General features: G+C 43.2%; 1 protein-coding gene across 5 annotated transcripts; it reads left to right on the top strand.

Moving 5' to 3' along the window:
• Positions 1–402: 402 nt before the first annotated feature.
• LOC109201001 (uncharacterized) lies at positions 403–11,360 on the top strand. 5 transcript variants are annotated; one of them, XM_019356577.2, is made up of 5 exons: positions 6,275–6,395; positions 9,065–9,378; positions 9,572–9,637; positions 9,950–10,024; positions 10,721–11,360. In XM_019356577.2, exons 3-5 carry the CDS (start codon positions 9,592–9,594, stop codon positions 11,266–11,268), a joined length of 669 nt encoding a protein of 222 aa, XP_019212122.1. In that variant the 5' UTR covers positions 6,275–6,395; positions 9,065–9,378; positions 9,572–9,591; the 3' UTR covers positions 11,269–11,360. The 5 variants fall into 5 exon arrangements, 1 of the variants encoding a protein (XP_019212122.1); XR_003217856.1 differs by lacking the exons at positions 6,275–6,395; positions 9,065–9,378; positions 9,572–9,637; positions 10,721–11,360 and adding exons at positions 403–436; positions 10,379–10,667; XR_003217857.1 differs by lacking the exons at positions 6,275–6,395; positions 9,065–9,378; positions 9,572–9,637; positions 10,721–11,360 and adding exons at positions 521–565; positions 10,379–10,667.
• Positions 11,361–12,184: the final 824 nt, after the last annotated feature.

The following is a 12,184-nucleotide window of genomic DNA, read 5'->3' as shown; positions in this document are numbered from 1 at the left end:
TGTTTTTAAATGTGCTGATAAATAAATGTAGATTTCTTTGAATAAAACAGTGGAGCCGAGCTTTGAGCCGTCCTCAGTGTGTAACAGTGTGTGTATGAGAGCCATGTAATGTCCATGTGTGCATGCTGACTGTGCTGCTCTGACCCCCCTCCTCCTTTCAGGGTGGAGCCTGCTGGAGTCCGATGGTTGAGACCAGGTCTGAGGAAGTGTAAGTGTGTTTTTAATGGGATTCATGAAAACAAAGCAGCACACATTCAACCATCTTCATCATGTCAGGAGTCATCATCAAAGTGTCAATCAATGAACAGATGATGGATCAATAACTGCAGCTGGATTGTGTTTGTTCTCTCCATCAGATTCCTGTCAACTCACAATCGACACAAACACAGTGAACACAAACCTCCAACTGTCTGACAACAACAGGAAGGTGACACATGTGGAGGAGGTTCAGTCATATCCTGATCATCCACACAGATTTGATCTTTGTCCTCAGCTGCTGTGTAGAAATGGTCTGACTGGTCGCTGTTACTGGGAGGTCGAGTGGAGAGGAGACGTTTTTATATCAGTGAGTTACAGAAGCATCAGAAGGAAAGGACGCAGTGACTGTTTGTTTGGAGACAATGATCAGTCCTGGAGTCTGTACTGTGATTATAATGGTCCTGATTCTGTCTGGCACAATAAGAGACAAACATCCATCTCCTCCTCCTCCTCCTCCTCTGTCTCTAACAGAGCAGCAGTGTATGTGGACTGTCCTGCGGGCACTCTGTCCTTCTACAGAGTCTCCTCTGACACTCTGATCCACCTCCACACCTTCAACACCACATTCACTCAAACTCTTTATCCTGGGTTTTGGGTGGGTCGTGGTGCCTCAGTGTCCCTGTGCTGAGTGGAGTGTAAAGAGTGTCTCCTGTTAGAGAAACACTCTGACTGTTGAACAGATAGTTCAGTCTGTACATGTCTGTCTCTTTCACTCACAAACACGTTTTCAGATTCATGGATTCAATCAGTTGATGTTTGAAACTCTTCTAAATGATTCCTTGTAAACTTCTTCAGTCACAAACAAACAGGAAGTGATGTCACATGTGTTCCTGTCCACAGCAGAATGAGTCTATTGCTGACAATCAGTGATGTACAAACAGAGTGAGCATTTCTGAGGCCCAAAATAAACTGAGTAGTTCACTGAATGAACAATGGACTGTGAGCTCAGTTCCTTCATCATTAGTATGGATTATATATGTATATGTATTATATTAGTATCATATATATCAGGTGCTGCTGCTGCTGGTTTCAGTCATTGTGCAAATGTGCTGTTTGTAAGGTTGTAAAGCTGCAGTCAGCTGAGACTGAAGAAGTCACCTGATCAGTGAGCAAACGTTTCTGAAAATGTCCAGATGAACAGAATCAACCTTTTGGGATCAGCCAGCAATGCAGCATCATTGTTGTTCAGGTTCAGAGGTTTGCAGGAATGAACTGATGACCAGAAACAGCTGCAAAGTCCAATAAAATACCAGCTGGAGTTCAGCTGCATTTGAAGAAGTCAAAGAAAAGTAAGGATGGCAAAGGGCGATGTTTTCTTCCAAAGAACTGAAAACATGGTCGACGCCTCATTAGAAGAATAATCTGGACATTTGTGAGGAACTCTAACCAAGAAAGCAACACAAGAAAGCAACGTCACACAGATCCAACAGACAGTTTCCATGACTGGAAGTGTTCAGTGTAAAAATGCTACATTGCATTATTGCATCCTCTCACCACAGGAGGTGCTGTTGGCACCACTGATTGCTGATCAGCTGTTCTCTGATGATCTGATTGATCCTGTGAATAACGGGACTCACTGAACTCTGTGACACAGTGAAGATTACAGAGTTTAACATCTGACTGACGTCACACAGACAGAAGGATGAACCAGTGAGGCACAGAACACAGTTACTGGAGATACTGGATCAGCTCCATGTGAACCTCTGATGGAGAAGCTGCTGACCCAGAGAAACATCAGGACATGACAGGCAGCTGCACTTATCTAACAACATGTAGCAGAGCTGATCTATGTTAGAGGATCTATCACAGCAGCTGAAAGTCCAACACTGGATACCAGCTGAGCCTGTGCTGAGTGTTACAGGAAAAGAAACACTGACACTGGTAGACACAGTGATGCTGACTGGGGCACAGAGCTGAATGATGCAGCATCAGGACACTGTTTCAGTCTGACTGACAGAGAAACCTGTAGCTGTATCTACATGTGAGGCAGAGGCCACACAAGCAGGTTTCTATGTTTCACAGTGACTGAGATCTTCAGTGGGGGTGGACATGCTCCTGTACAGACCTCTGAGGAGAACCAAGGTGCAGTCAAAGAGTCCAGTCTGTCCTCACAGATGTGAACATGTGGTTTCATCAGGTCTGCTGTCAGCTAGCAGGCTCACATCAGAATCACTGTTCCTGAAAAACACAGTCTGTGTGACATCATCAGTCAGCTGATCGTCCCAGATCTGAATGGTTTCTGTCTCTACTGAGGAAGTCAGAGAATCTCACTGAGGTGTGGATCAGGTCTGAGTGACCTGTGGAGGGACAGCTTTAAACAGTCCACAGGTCTCACGTCCTGCTCAGTCTGGTAGCAGATACCTCGGATTGTTCCAGATGTGCTGACATCACAGTTCCCAGCAGCAGCAGCAGCAGCACAGCTGTGTGATACAATGAATCTCAGTTATTGATCCAACACACAGTAAATACAAAGATCAGGATTTATGAGAGTAATCATTATGAGTCTGAACACATGATCACTGAATGTTAGTCTCCACAATAATAAGCTAACACAAGCAAACACAGCTTTCAGCTCTTATTTTGAAACTTATTTAGAGAGCTGTGATGTGAGCGTGCCTGGCTCTGAGGCACTTGGGTCAGCCTCTGTTGTTTAGAAGTGTTAACCATAGAGTTAACCATAAAGCACACCCCTCCTCCCCTTTTCTTGCCTTAGTCCTTCGTTCGGTCTCTCCGGTAAACAGTGAATCCATCCGGCGTGATGGCGCAGTCGGGGACGTTGGGCTCCAGCCATGTCTCTGTGAAGGCCAGAACACAGCAGTCCCTGATGTCTTGTTGGGGTTTAATCCGAGCTCGTCAAGTTTGTTGTCAAGAGACTGGAGATTCGCGAGCAGGATGCTGGGCAGAGGTGGTTTACTGTTTCTCTGAAAGGCCGTTAAACATGACACTCTCACACATGCTCAGCAGTTTTCCTCACAGCATCCAACAGTTACAGTTTCTCAGCAGATGTCAAGTTAATTCTCTGTGAAGCCATTTATTTCTTTAAAACTCTGAACACTGTACACATTTCACAGCAGTCAGTGTGTAAACAGCTGGAACCTGAAAGTCCACCAGGAGTTTCTTTTTCTTTACAACATTAAAAATCTGTATGAGTTAAACTCTGATGTTGCTGTGTCCTCTGAAGAAATGAGTTTAATCTGAACACAACTCGTTTCTTTAAATGTTGAGAGGTTTTGTTAAAACTCATCATTCACTTCCTGACTCCACCAAACAGCTGCTGAGATGACAACGACACAGGTCAAGAAATGTCATTACTTCCAGGCTGGACTACTGTAATTTATTATTATCAGGATGTCCTAAAAACTCACTGAAAAGCCTTCAGTTAATCCAAAATGCTGCAGCAAGAGTCCTGACAGGGACTAGGAAGAGAGAGCATATTTCTCTTGTTTTGGCTTCCCTTCATTGGCTTCCTGTTAAATCCAGAATTGAATTCAAAATCCTGCTCCTCACATACAAGGTCTTAAATAATCAGGCCCCATCTTATCTTAATGACCTTGTAGTACCATATCACCCTAATAGAGCACTTTGCTCTCACACTGCAGGCTTACTTGTTGAATGGGAGGCAGAGCCTTCATTTTTCAGGCCCCTCTTCTGTGGAACCAGAGTAACCCATAATTCAAGTGATTCCAAAAATGTCATGTTTAGTTTAGAAGGAAGTCTGTATCTTCTACACATTTGTACTTGTATTTGTTTAATGAGTTATAGTTAGGAAGAATTCACTGTTTGTGTCATGATCCGGCCTAAGTCCAACCTCTGACCAGAGTTCCAGTTTTTGTGTGTCTATCCCTGCTCACCTGCAGATCATTAGCAGCAATCATGTGGGTGTACTTAAGACCAGCTCAGCCCTTCACTTGCCAGATCATCAGCTACCTCATTGTGGTAATTGGCCTTAATGGTTCACTCTTTTTTGCCCTTTCTGGACCATTGCTTCACCAAAAGGCAGATCACACAAAGCTCTGATTAACAGCTCATTTGGAAGTACTGACATGTGGAGTAAATACTGAGCTCTGCTGTGATAATGCATATAGGGTACATACAACTGGATATGTAAATGTAATGATGGATCAATGAAATCTATATTACAAAGTATAACCACAATCATAGTCTAAGGAGCTTGGAAAGAAAGCACATGGACTTCTTTAAGCTTTATGAAGACGTATCACCTCTCATCTGAGAAGCTTCTTCAGTTCTAAACCCATATGGTGTAGAGCAGGGGTCCCCAATCCCAGTCCACCAGGGCCGGTATCCCTGCAGGTTTTAGATGTGTCCTTGATCCATCACAGCTGATTTAAATGGATAACTTACCTTCTCAACATGTCTTGAAGTTCTCCAGAGGCCTGGTAATGAATGTGATTCAAACAGAACAAGACACAGAACAGAAACACAATTTTTACATATTTACATCATGGACAATAGTTACCAAAGCAGATGACAGTACAGTTGTTAAAGTTAGAGTACAGATCGTGTGCAAACAGAGCAGGATACTGAAAGATGTTTAAATAGTTAAGAATATTTAGAATAATTAGAAAAGTGCAGATTGTGTATTGTACCTGTGCATTAAAAAGTAGACATGTATAGTGTATATATAAGCTGAGAAAAGGAATGTGCAGTTATAACAGTAAAAGTTGTTACAGCGCAGATGTAAACATCTATGTTTGTTGGGAGCAGTTCTGATTGTACAGTCTGACAGCTGCAGGGAGGAAGGACCTGCGGAAACGCTCCTTCATGCATCTAGGATGCAGCAGTCTGTCACTGAAGCAGCTCTGCAGTTCAGCAACATTTCCATGCATGGGGTGGGAGACTCTGTCCATCAGAGATGTTATTTTGGCCAGAGTCCTTCTGTCTCCCACCACCTGCACTGGGTCCAGGGTGCATCCCAGAACAGAGGTGGCCTTCCTGATGAGTTTATCCAACCTCTTCCTCTCAGCTGCCGATAAACTGCTGCTCCAGCATACCACACTGTAAAAAATGACAGATGCCACCACAGAGTCATAGAAGGTCTTTAAAAGCGCTCCCTGTACTCCAAATGACCTCAGCCGCCTCAGCAGGTAGAGTCTGCTCTGACCCCTCCTGTAAAGAGCATCAGTGTTGTGGCTCCAATCCAGTTTATTATTCAGGTGAACACCCAGGTACCTATAAGAGTCCACTATCTCAATGTCCACTCCCTGGATGTTCACCGGTGTCAGTGTGGTGGGTCTGCGTCTCCGGAAAACACCGGGAAAACCAAGGAGTTGGTACTCCTTGGTTTTCCCGGCGTTGATCAGCAGGTGGTTCTGCTGACACCAGTCCACAAAGTCCAGAGTCCACTGTCTGTACTCTGAGTCGTCCTCACCTGTGATGAGGCCGACTATGGCAGAGTCGTCAGAGAGCTTCTGTAGGTGGCAGCGTGGGGAGTTGATGGAGAAGTCTGCAGTGTAGAGGGTGAAGAGGAACGGTGCCAGCACAGTTCCCTGTGGGGCCCCTGTACTGCAGACCAGCGTGTCAGAGACACAGCCCTGTGACCTCACATACTGTGGACGTTCTGTGAGGTAGTCCAGTATCCACTGGGACATATGGTGGTCCACTCCTGATAGCTCCAGCTTGTCTCTCAGAAGTCGTGGCTGGATGGTGTTGAAAGCACTGGAGAAATCAAAGAACATGATCCTCACAGTGCTTCCAGGCTTCTCCAGGTGAGTCAGAGCTCTGTGCAGGAGGTAGATGATGGCGTCCTCCACCCGATGCCAGGCTGGTAAGCAAACTGCAGCGGATCCAATGAAGACCTCACCAGGGGGCGCAGATGGTTTAGAACCAACCTCTCGAGGGTCTTCATCAGATGCGATGTCAGGGCTACCGACCTGTAGCTGCTGAGGTCCTTGGGATGGGAGGTCTTTGGTACCGGTACCACACAGGAGGTCTTCCACAGCTGTGGTACTTTCCCCAGTGACAGGCTCAGGTTGAACACATATCATAGGATACTACACAGTTCATCTGCGCAGCACCTCAGGAGCCTGGAGCTGACGCCATCTGGACCTGCAACCTTACGCAATCTTGCCTTCATATATTGTCTTCAGCTTCACCTGCACAACAGCTGTCGTGCCAAGGTAGGTGTCCCCAAAATAATTGGTTTGCCCTGCGTCAGGAGCACACGCTGGGCTCTCCAAATCACAGACAAACAGTATTCCCCATTTTTGATTTTTAGTTCACAAACACTTCTTAGAACGACCAACTAATCCTGAAACTTTGGAGGTTTTAGCTCTCTGTACAGGGAAGTTACAGGAGGATAAAAATAATTATCAGGCAAAATGTCATTCGTTTGTTAAAATAATCCCGTCCGATACCACGTGAGAACAATAAATATATAATTTTCTATTGTCACCCTAAAACTGAATGGTAATGTAACGACACTCATTTTTCACTTTTTCACAAAACTAAAACATCACTACTGCCACGTCTAATCGTCTGTAATGGAGGCGGAGTAAACTGAATTTGCGCTCCATGCCCAGCGAATGCTCACGACGCACGGGGAACACACTTTGTCAGTGACACCAAACTTGACACAACACTCATCCTGCCACAGTTTGTTCCCCCGGTTCAAATCACGGACAAACAGTATCCCACAGCTGTTTATGTTTTTAGGCCCATTTTGCGCAGAGAGACCTTTTTTGAAAAATGCATTGATAGCAGTGTTGAATATTCTTACACAGTAAGAAAGAAAGAAACAAGACCAACTATACGTAAAATAATTAAAGAGGTTTTGTTTTTCTGTGATTTAAAAGAGATACAGATTACAAGAGATTACAACACAGTTTGGTTTTCATGAGGCAGTTTCTCAAAAGAGAAGTAAAAGGAAGTGAAAGAGCTGCTGCTGCTATTAAAAATATCTTTCATTAGTAAGAATCATTTCAACACTTGTTCATGACCCATCATTTTGAAGTCAGAAGCTGTGAAGAAGTGCTGATGAAGCAGAACATGAGGAAACTCTGAAAGTGAAGGCAGTGACTCTCTGAAAAGCTGTTAAACATGACACTCTCACACATGCTCAGCAGTTTTCCTCACAGCATCCAACAGTTACAGTTTCTCAGCAGATGTCAAGTTAATTCTCTGTGAAGCCATTTATTTCTTTAAAACTCTGAACATTGTACACATTTCACAGCAGTCAGTGTGTAAACAGCTGGAACCTGAAAGTCCACCAGGAGTTTCTCTTTCTTTACAACATTAAAGATCTGGATGAGTTAAACTCTGATGTTGCTGTGTCCTCTGAAGAAATGAGTTTAATCTGAACACAACTCGTTTTTTTAAATGTTGAGAGGTTTTATTAAAACTCATCATTCACTTCCTGACTCCACCAAACAGCTGCTGAGATGACAACGACACAGGTCAAGAAATGTCATCATCTCAGAGTTCCTCACCTGCTTCCATCATGTCCATCACAAAGATCCCAGTAGAAGCTGAATGCATGAAGATCAATTTGTAAAGTAAAATGAAAACTGAAGGCTCTGCCTCCCATTCTACTTGTGAAGATGATGTCAGATTTTTTCAAAACCTTTAAATGTTACAGTGTTTCAATTTAGTTCAGTTTTATTTAAACAGTGCACCTCAAGGTGTTTTGAACATCACTACTGGGCAGTAATGCAACCTTGGTCTGCTCACCATCATGACCTGACACACAGTCCTGGAGAGGAATTGCAACTCCCGATAATATCGTCCGTGGCTCTTCCCACTGCAGGAAGCAACAATTTGATACCAGTTATAAATACAAATCAAATCATTAAAAATAATATCAAACTTTCCCTCCTTCATACCAAACTTGTCACTTTCCCTTCAGGAACCTAAAAAGAATCCAAATTGACCTGGACTGGTGGGCAGGTGCTGGGTTCAAACTAGATGGAGGCTAAATGTAGTCTTAAAAAACTGATCAGACACAAATCTTAAAACCAGTCCTTTTGTTTAAACTTGCTTCATGGATTTAGTAGTAATGTGGCAGCTGTGAAAGACAGCACAGAGGCACTAATCATGGCAGCACAGGAACAAGCTCTGAGCACAAGATCCATGGAGGCTGGGGTCTATCACACCAGGTAAGACCGCAGGTGCAGGATGTGTAAAGATGCCCCTGAGACAATCCAGCACATAACAGCAGGGTGCAAGATGCTAGCAGGCAGAATGATTGCACTGGGATCCTGTGAGACTTCCAGATACAGAAGGACAAACTGGTGATGGTAACCAGCTGGACATAGTGATGGATATAGCTATACCAAGCAGCAGACTTTATATTGTATATCCTGCCATAAAATGTGTATGGTATGATTATTAAGGTACGATGGAGTGCCTTCTTTCACATTCAGACATGGATTGATCTTGAGCTAGGCGGATGCCGGCCCCCAGTCTGCATATTGCCTGGTTCATAGAGTTCAGAGCTATAATACAGAGTTCCAATGTGGAGAGTCTTCAGTCTGTATCAACCTCAGCACCACCAAAACTGGTCTATTTCAGACACACAGATGTTTAAACCTTTGGTCTGTTAAGCTTGGCCTTCAGCAGGAACCAAAGGCAGTGATAAGCACCCGCTTTACACGTGTAGCTGTACATGGGTCTGCAGCAGAGTCCCTCTGTGCTGGTCCTGGGCTTTCTGTTCAAACTTAAACATTTAGATCCTGAATGACCTTGTGTGTCCTTGCTTGAACGGCCATTTGTATCAGTTAGTGGGACTGAAGGCAAAGGATTATAATGAAATTTATTTTGAATTATTGATATTATGTGATTCTCAAACCAGAAACCCTGGATGACCAGCCAGATCCGCACACTTCTCAAAGCCCGGGATGCTGCCTTCAGGTCGGGCGACTGAGTTCTGTACAGGTCTGCTCAACCCGATCTGAAAGAAGCTAAGACGGACCATAAAAGTAGCATAGAGTCCCACCTGTCCAGCAACAACACACGGGGGTGTGGTTGGGCATACAAGACATCCTAAACCACAGAGGCTGCACTGTGAAAACAGGAAACTTAAGTGTGCCACTGCTGAAGGAGATAAACACTGGAAGTAGAAGTACTGAGCATCTCCATCATAGTCAGCATTGGCAGTGAAAACAGGTACTTTTACAGATATTCAGATAAAAACCAAAAACAAAAACATTTCAGATTAATATCTCTGAGAAATCAAACTTCACCTTCATTTTTCAATGATATATTTAATCCCCATGTAGCTACTGACAGTCCACACAGTGCTCAAATGTGTTTTTATTCATTAATATACAACAGATTATTTTTTGAAGTTCATGTTTAGCTCAGTTGATCATCATGTGAATGCAGAGAAGCAGGAAAGGAGGAGGGCTGAAACTGCACGTCAGAGGTGATTTCACAATTGTGCTGATGCTGTTGTGTGTATAAAGAACGATCAGCAGCTTTCAGCCAGCCAAACGCCGTCTATACACACGTAAGTATACAACTGCTCACACAGAGTCTCTGTTTGCTCTTTATGTTCCTTTAAATTTGGCAAAAAATGACCCTTTTTTACCCATCTTGAGGTAATCAATTAAAAATCATTTCTCGGTCCAGCATGTTGTACAGTGCATTCCCAGGCAAGTTTTTTGGGGAGGCAGAGAGCATAAAATCTTTATCAGTAGTTCAATTCACAGGTACCTTAATGTGTTTGTGGTTTAAGGAGGAAGAGATGGAGACTATGAAGACTCTGCTGAAGGTTTATCTGCTGCTGCTGATCGGACCTCCCTTCACTCTGGTGATGCTTCATATTCTCTTTTGTGTCCAGTCTGTGTGAAAATGTGCTCTCTGCTGCTTTTCAGTTTTTCACACATTTATTTCATCACGTGGGGTCAAACTTACTTTTTAGCATAAAGTACAAAAACATTCAGAACAATTCAAGTTTAATTAGCTATACATTTAAAAAAAAACCACTAACGATCCGTTTAGTAGCAAAATCATGTCATTTTATTATATCTCAGAAAAAACTGTAAATGTAGACAAAGTAGTAATGCTGCAGCAGTTTCAGCTACCATGCACCTTCCTGATTTCAAACTTTTAAAACAGATTTTAAATCTTTCTGTTTATTATTAATCTTTTAACTTTGATGCAGGAACAATCAGTGGTCCAGTACATCACCGAGCTCCAGGTGTCTCTGGATGAAGCTGAAGAGACGTATCTTAGCAGTCAAGGTTTCATCAAAATCGATGTTGATCTGAACAAAGGAGCTGAAGGAAATACATCTACCTTTGGTACAAAAAAGGCAGCAGCTCACCAATCACCAGGATTCAGCTTACATTCAATCATGGCATGAGCAGGGGTCTGATCACTGCAGGTTACCAGAAGATTAACAAGAACCTCAATGCCGGAACAAGCGGAGACTACATCTACCTGTGGTACTACAGAGGTAACTCAGAGTACGATGTTCCCATTGTGAACCTTCTTGTCTCTATAGAAGCAAGAGAGGAAGCCCAGATGTTTGCATTTGGATGGGAGAGACTGGCCTGTGATCTGAACCGGAAAGCTAGAGGAAAATGGATCTACCTGTGGGTGAAGAGGGAGAGACCAACCTACATCTGTGACATCACTGCCAATGCTGACTATGATGGAGATGCTGACTACTTCCAGAACGGCTACATCAGAGTGGATGAAGATACCAACAGAGGTGCAGGAGGATCCTTTGTCTTCATCTGGTACCGTCAGACCACTAACTCTCAAAGAGCCATCACAGATCTGAAGATCTCCACTGATGATATAGAGAAGAAGTGGTTTCGGTATATGGGCTTAACAAGGGTAACTACTGATCTAAGCAAGGGGGCAGGAGGAAGTTACGTGTACCTGTGGTACAAGAAAGACTCCGGTCTTCCCATTCGGGCGGTCTCTGTGATCGTCAACACAGCAGCTGTGGAGCAGTACAGATATCCCAGGGTCTTCATTAGACAAAAAAACCTCAACAGTGGGAACAAAGGTAATACGCTGTACCTGACCTTCAGTTCGTTTTAGTAACAGAGCTGGGAATGCTCACTGGGCAGAAACCAAAGAGTCTATGGTGTTCCTGTTTAACCAGTTTGATTGTTTTTCTTTCCTTTCTGAAATGATGTTCACCCACTGTGATCTCAGATCTTTGACTCCAACAATGATCATTGATCCTACAATCAATCTGTTTGATTAGCTCTGTCTCACTGTATTCTGATGATTGTCTCTGTTTCAATAAACTCTGTTCAGCATATGAAATATCTTTGTATCATGTGTAAAAGCTCGGTGCGTGTCAAGAGAATCTGAAGAAGTGAGAGAAGAGAGCAGCTCAGCAGGATCACTACATGACTTCATTTAGCAGAAACTTCACTGTGTGGACATCACGAGTTTACTTCTCATTATTCTCTGTGTCAGGGTAACAGGACAGCTAAAGAATGATTCACAGGTACCAGCCCCAGAAACACCGCCCGAGGCAGCCACCACCCTGAAAGGAAGAGCAGCCAATCACCGATACTCATGAGCATGACAGAACTCTGTATTACTGGAGCTGTTAATGTATGTTTTACTGATATTTTACTTTTTATTAACATGAGTATTATTGGTAGCAGTAGTTGTAGAATTAGCAGTGTCGGGTAATTTCCTATAAAAACCAGTTCAAAAAAGGATGCACGCTAAGAACAGTTACCACATGAACCATTATACACGCTCCAATATATCTAATGTTCTAACACATGACAAAAATTGTATTTATTTATTTATTTTTTTTAACTTTATTTTGTACTTTTCCAAATTTATAGTACATGCAAACAAAAATATGAAAAAGGAACACAAAAGAAACAAACTAAAAGGTATAAAACACACCTAATCTGTGGGGAAAGAAAAGAAAGAATAATTATACACCTGTATATAGAGATGGGGCCAGGGAATACCCAGCACTAAGGTG

Source organism: Oreochromis niloticus, unplaced genomic scaffold (assembly GCF_001858045.2).
Source record: "Oreochromis niloticus isolate F11D_XX unplaced genomic scaffold, O_niloticus_UMD_NMBU tig00002664_pilon, whole genome shotgun sequence".
Lineage (NCBI taxonomy): Eukaryota > Metazoa > Chordata > Actinopteri > Cichliformes > Cichlidae > Oreochromis > Oreochromis niloticus.
Note: the sequence above shows the minus strand (reverse complement) of the source record. Positions and strands in the feature narration are given on the sequence as shown.

Excerpts from the sequence above, each read along its gene's own strand:
- LOC109201001 (XM_019356577.2), top strand. The coding sequence starts at position 9,592 with ATGCAGAGAAGCAGGAAAGGAGGAGGGCTGAAACTGCACGTCAGAG. Across the intron at positions 9,638-9,949 it reads GCTGAAACTGCACGTCAGAG|GAGGAAGAGATGGAGACTAT; the intron begins GTGATTTCACAA and ends TTGTGGTTTAAG. Across the intron at positions 10,025-10,720 it reads TCGGACCTCCCTTCACTCTG|AAGCAAGAGAGGAAGCCCAG; the intron begins GTGATGCTTCAT and ends TTGTCTCTATAG.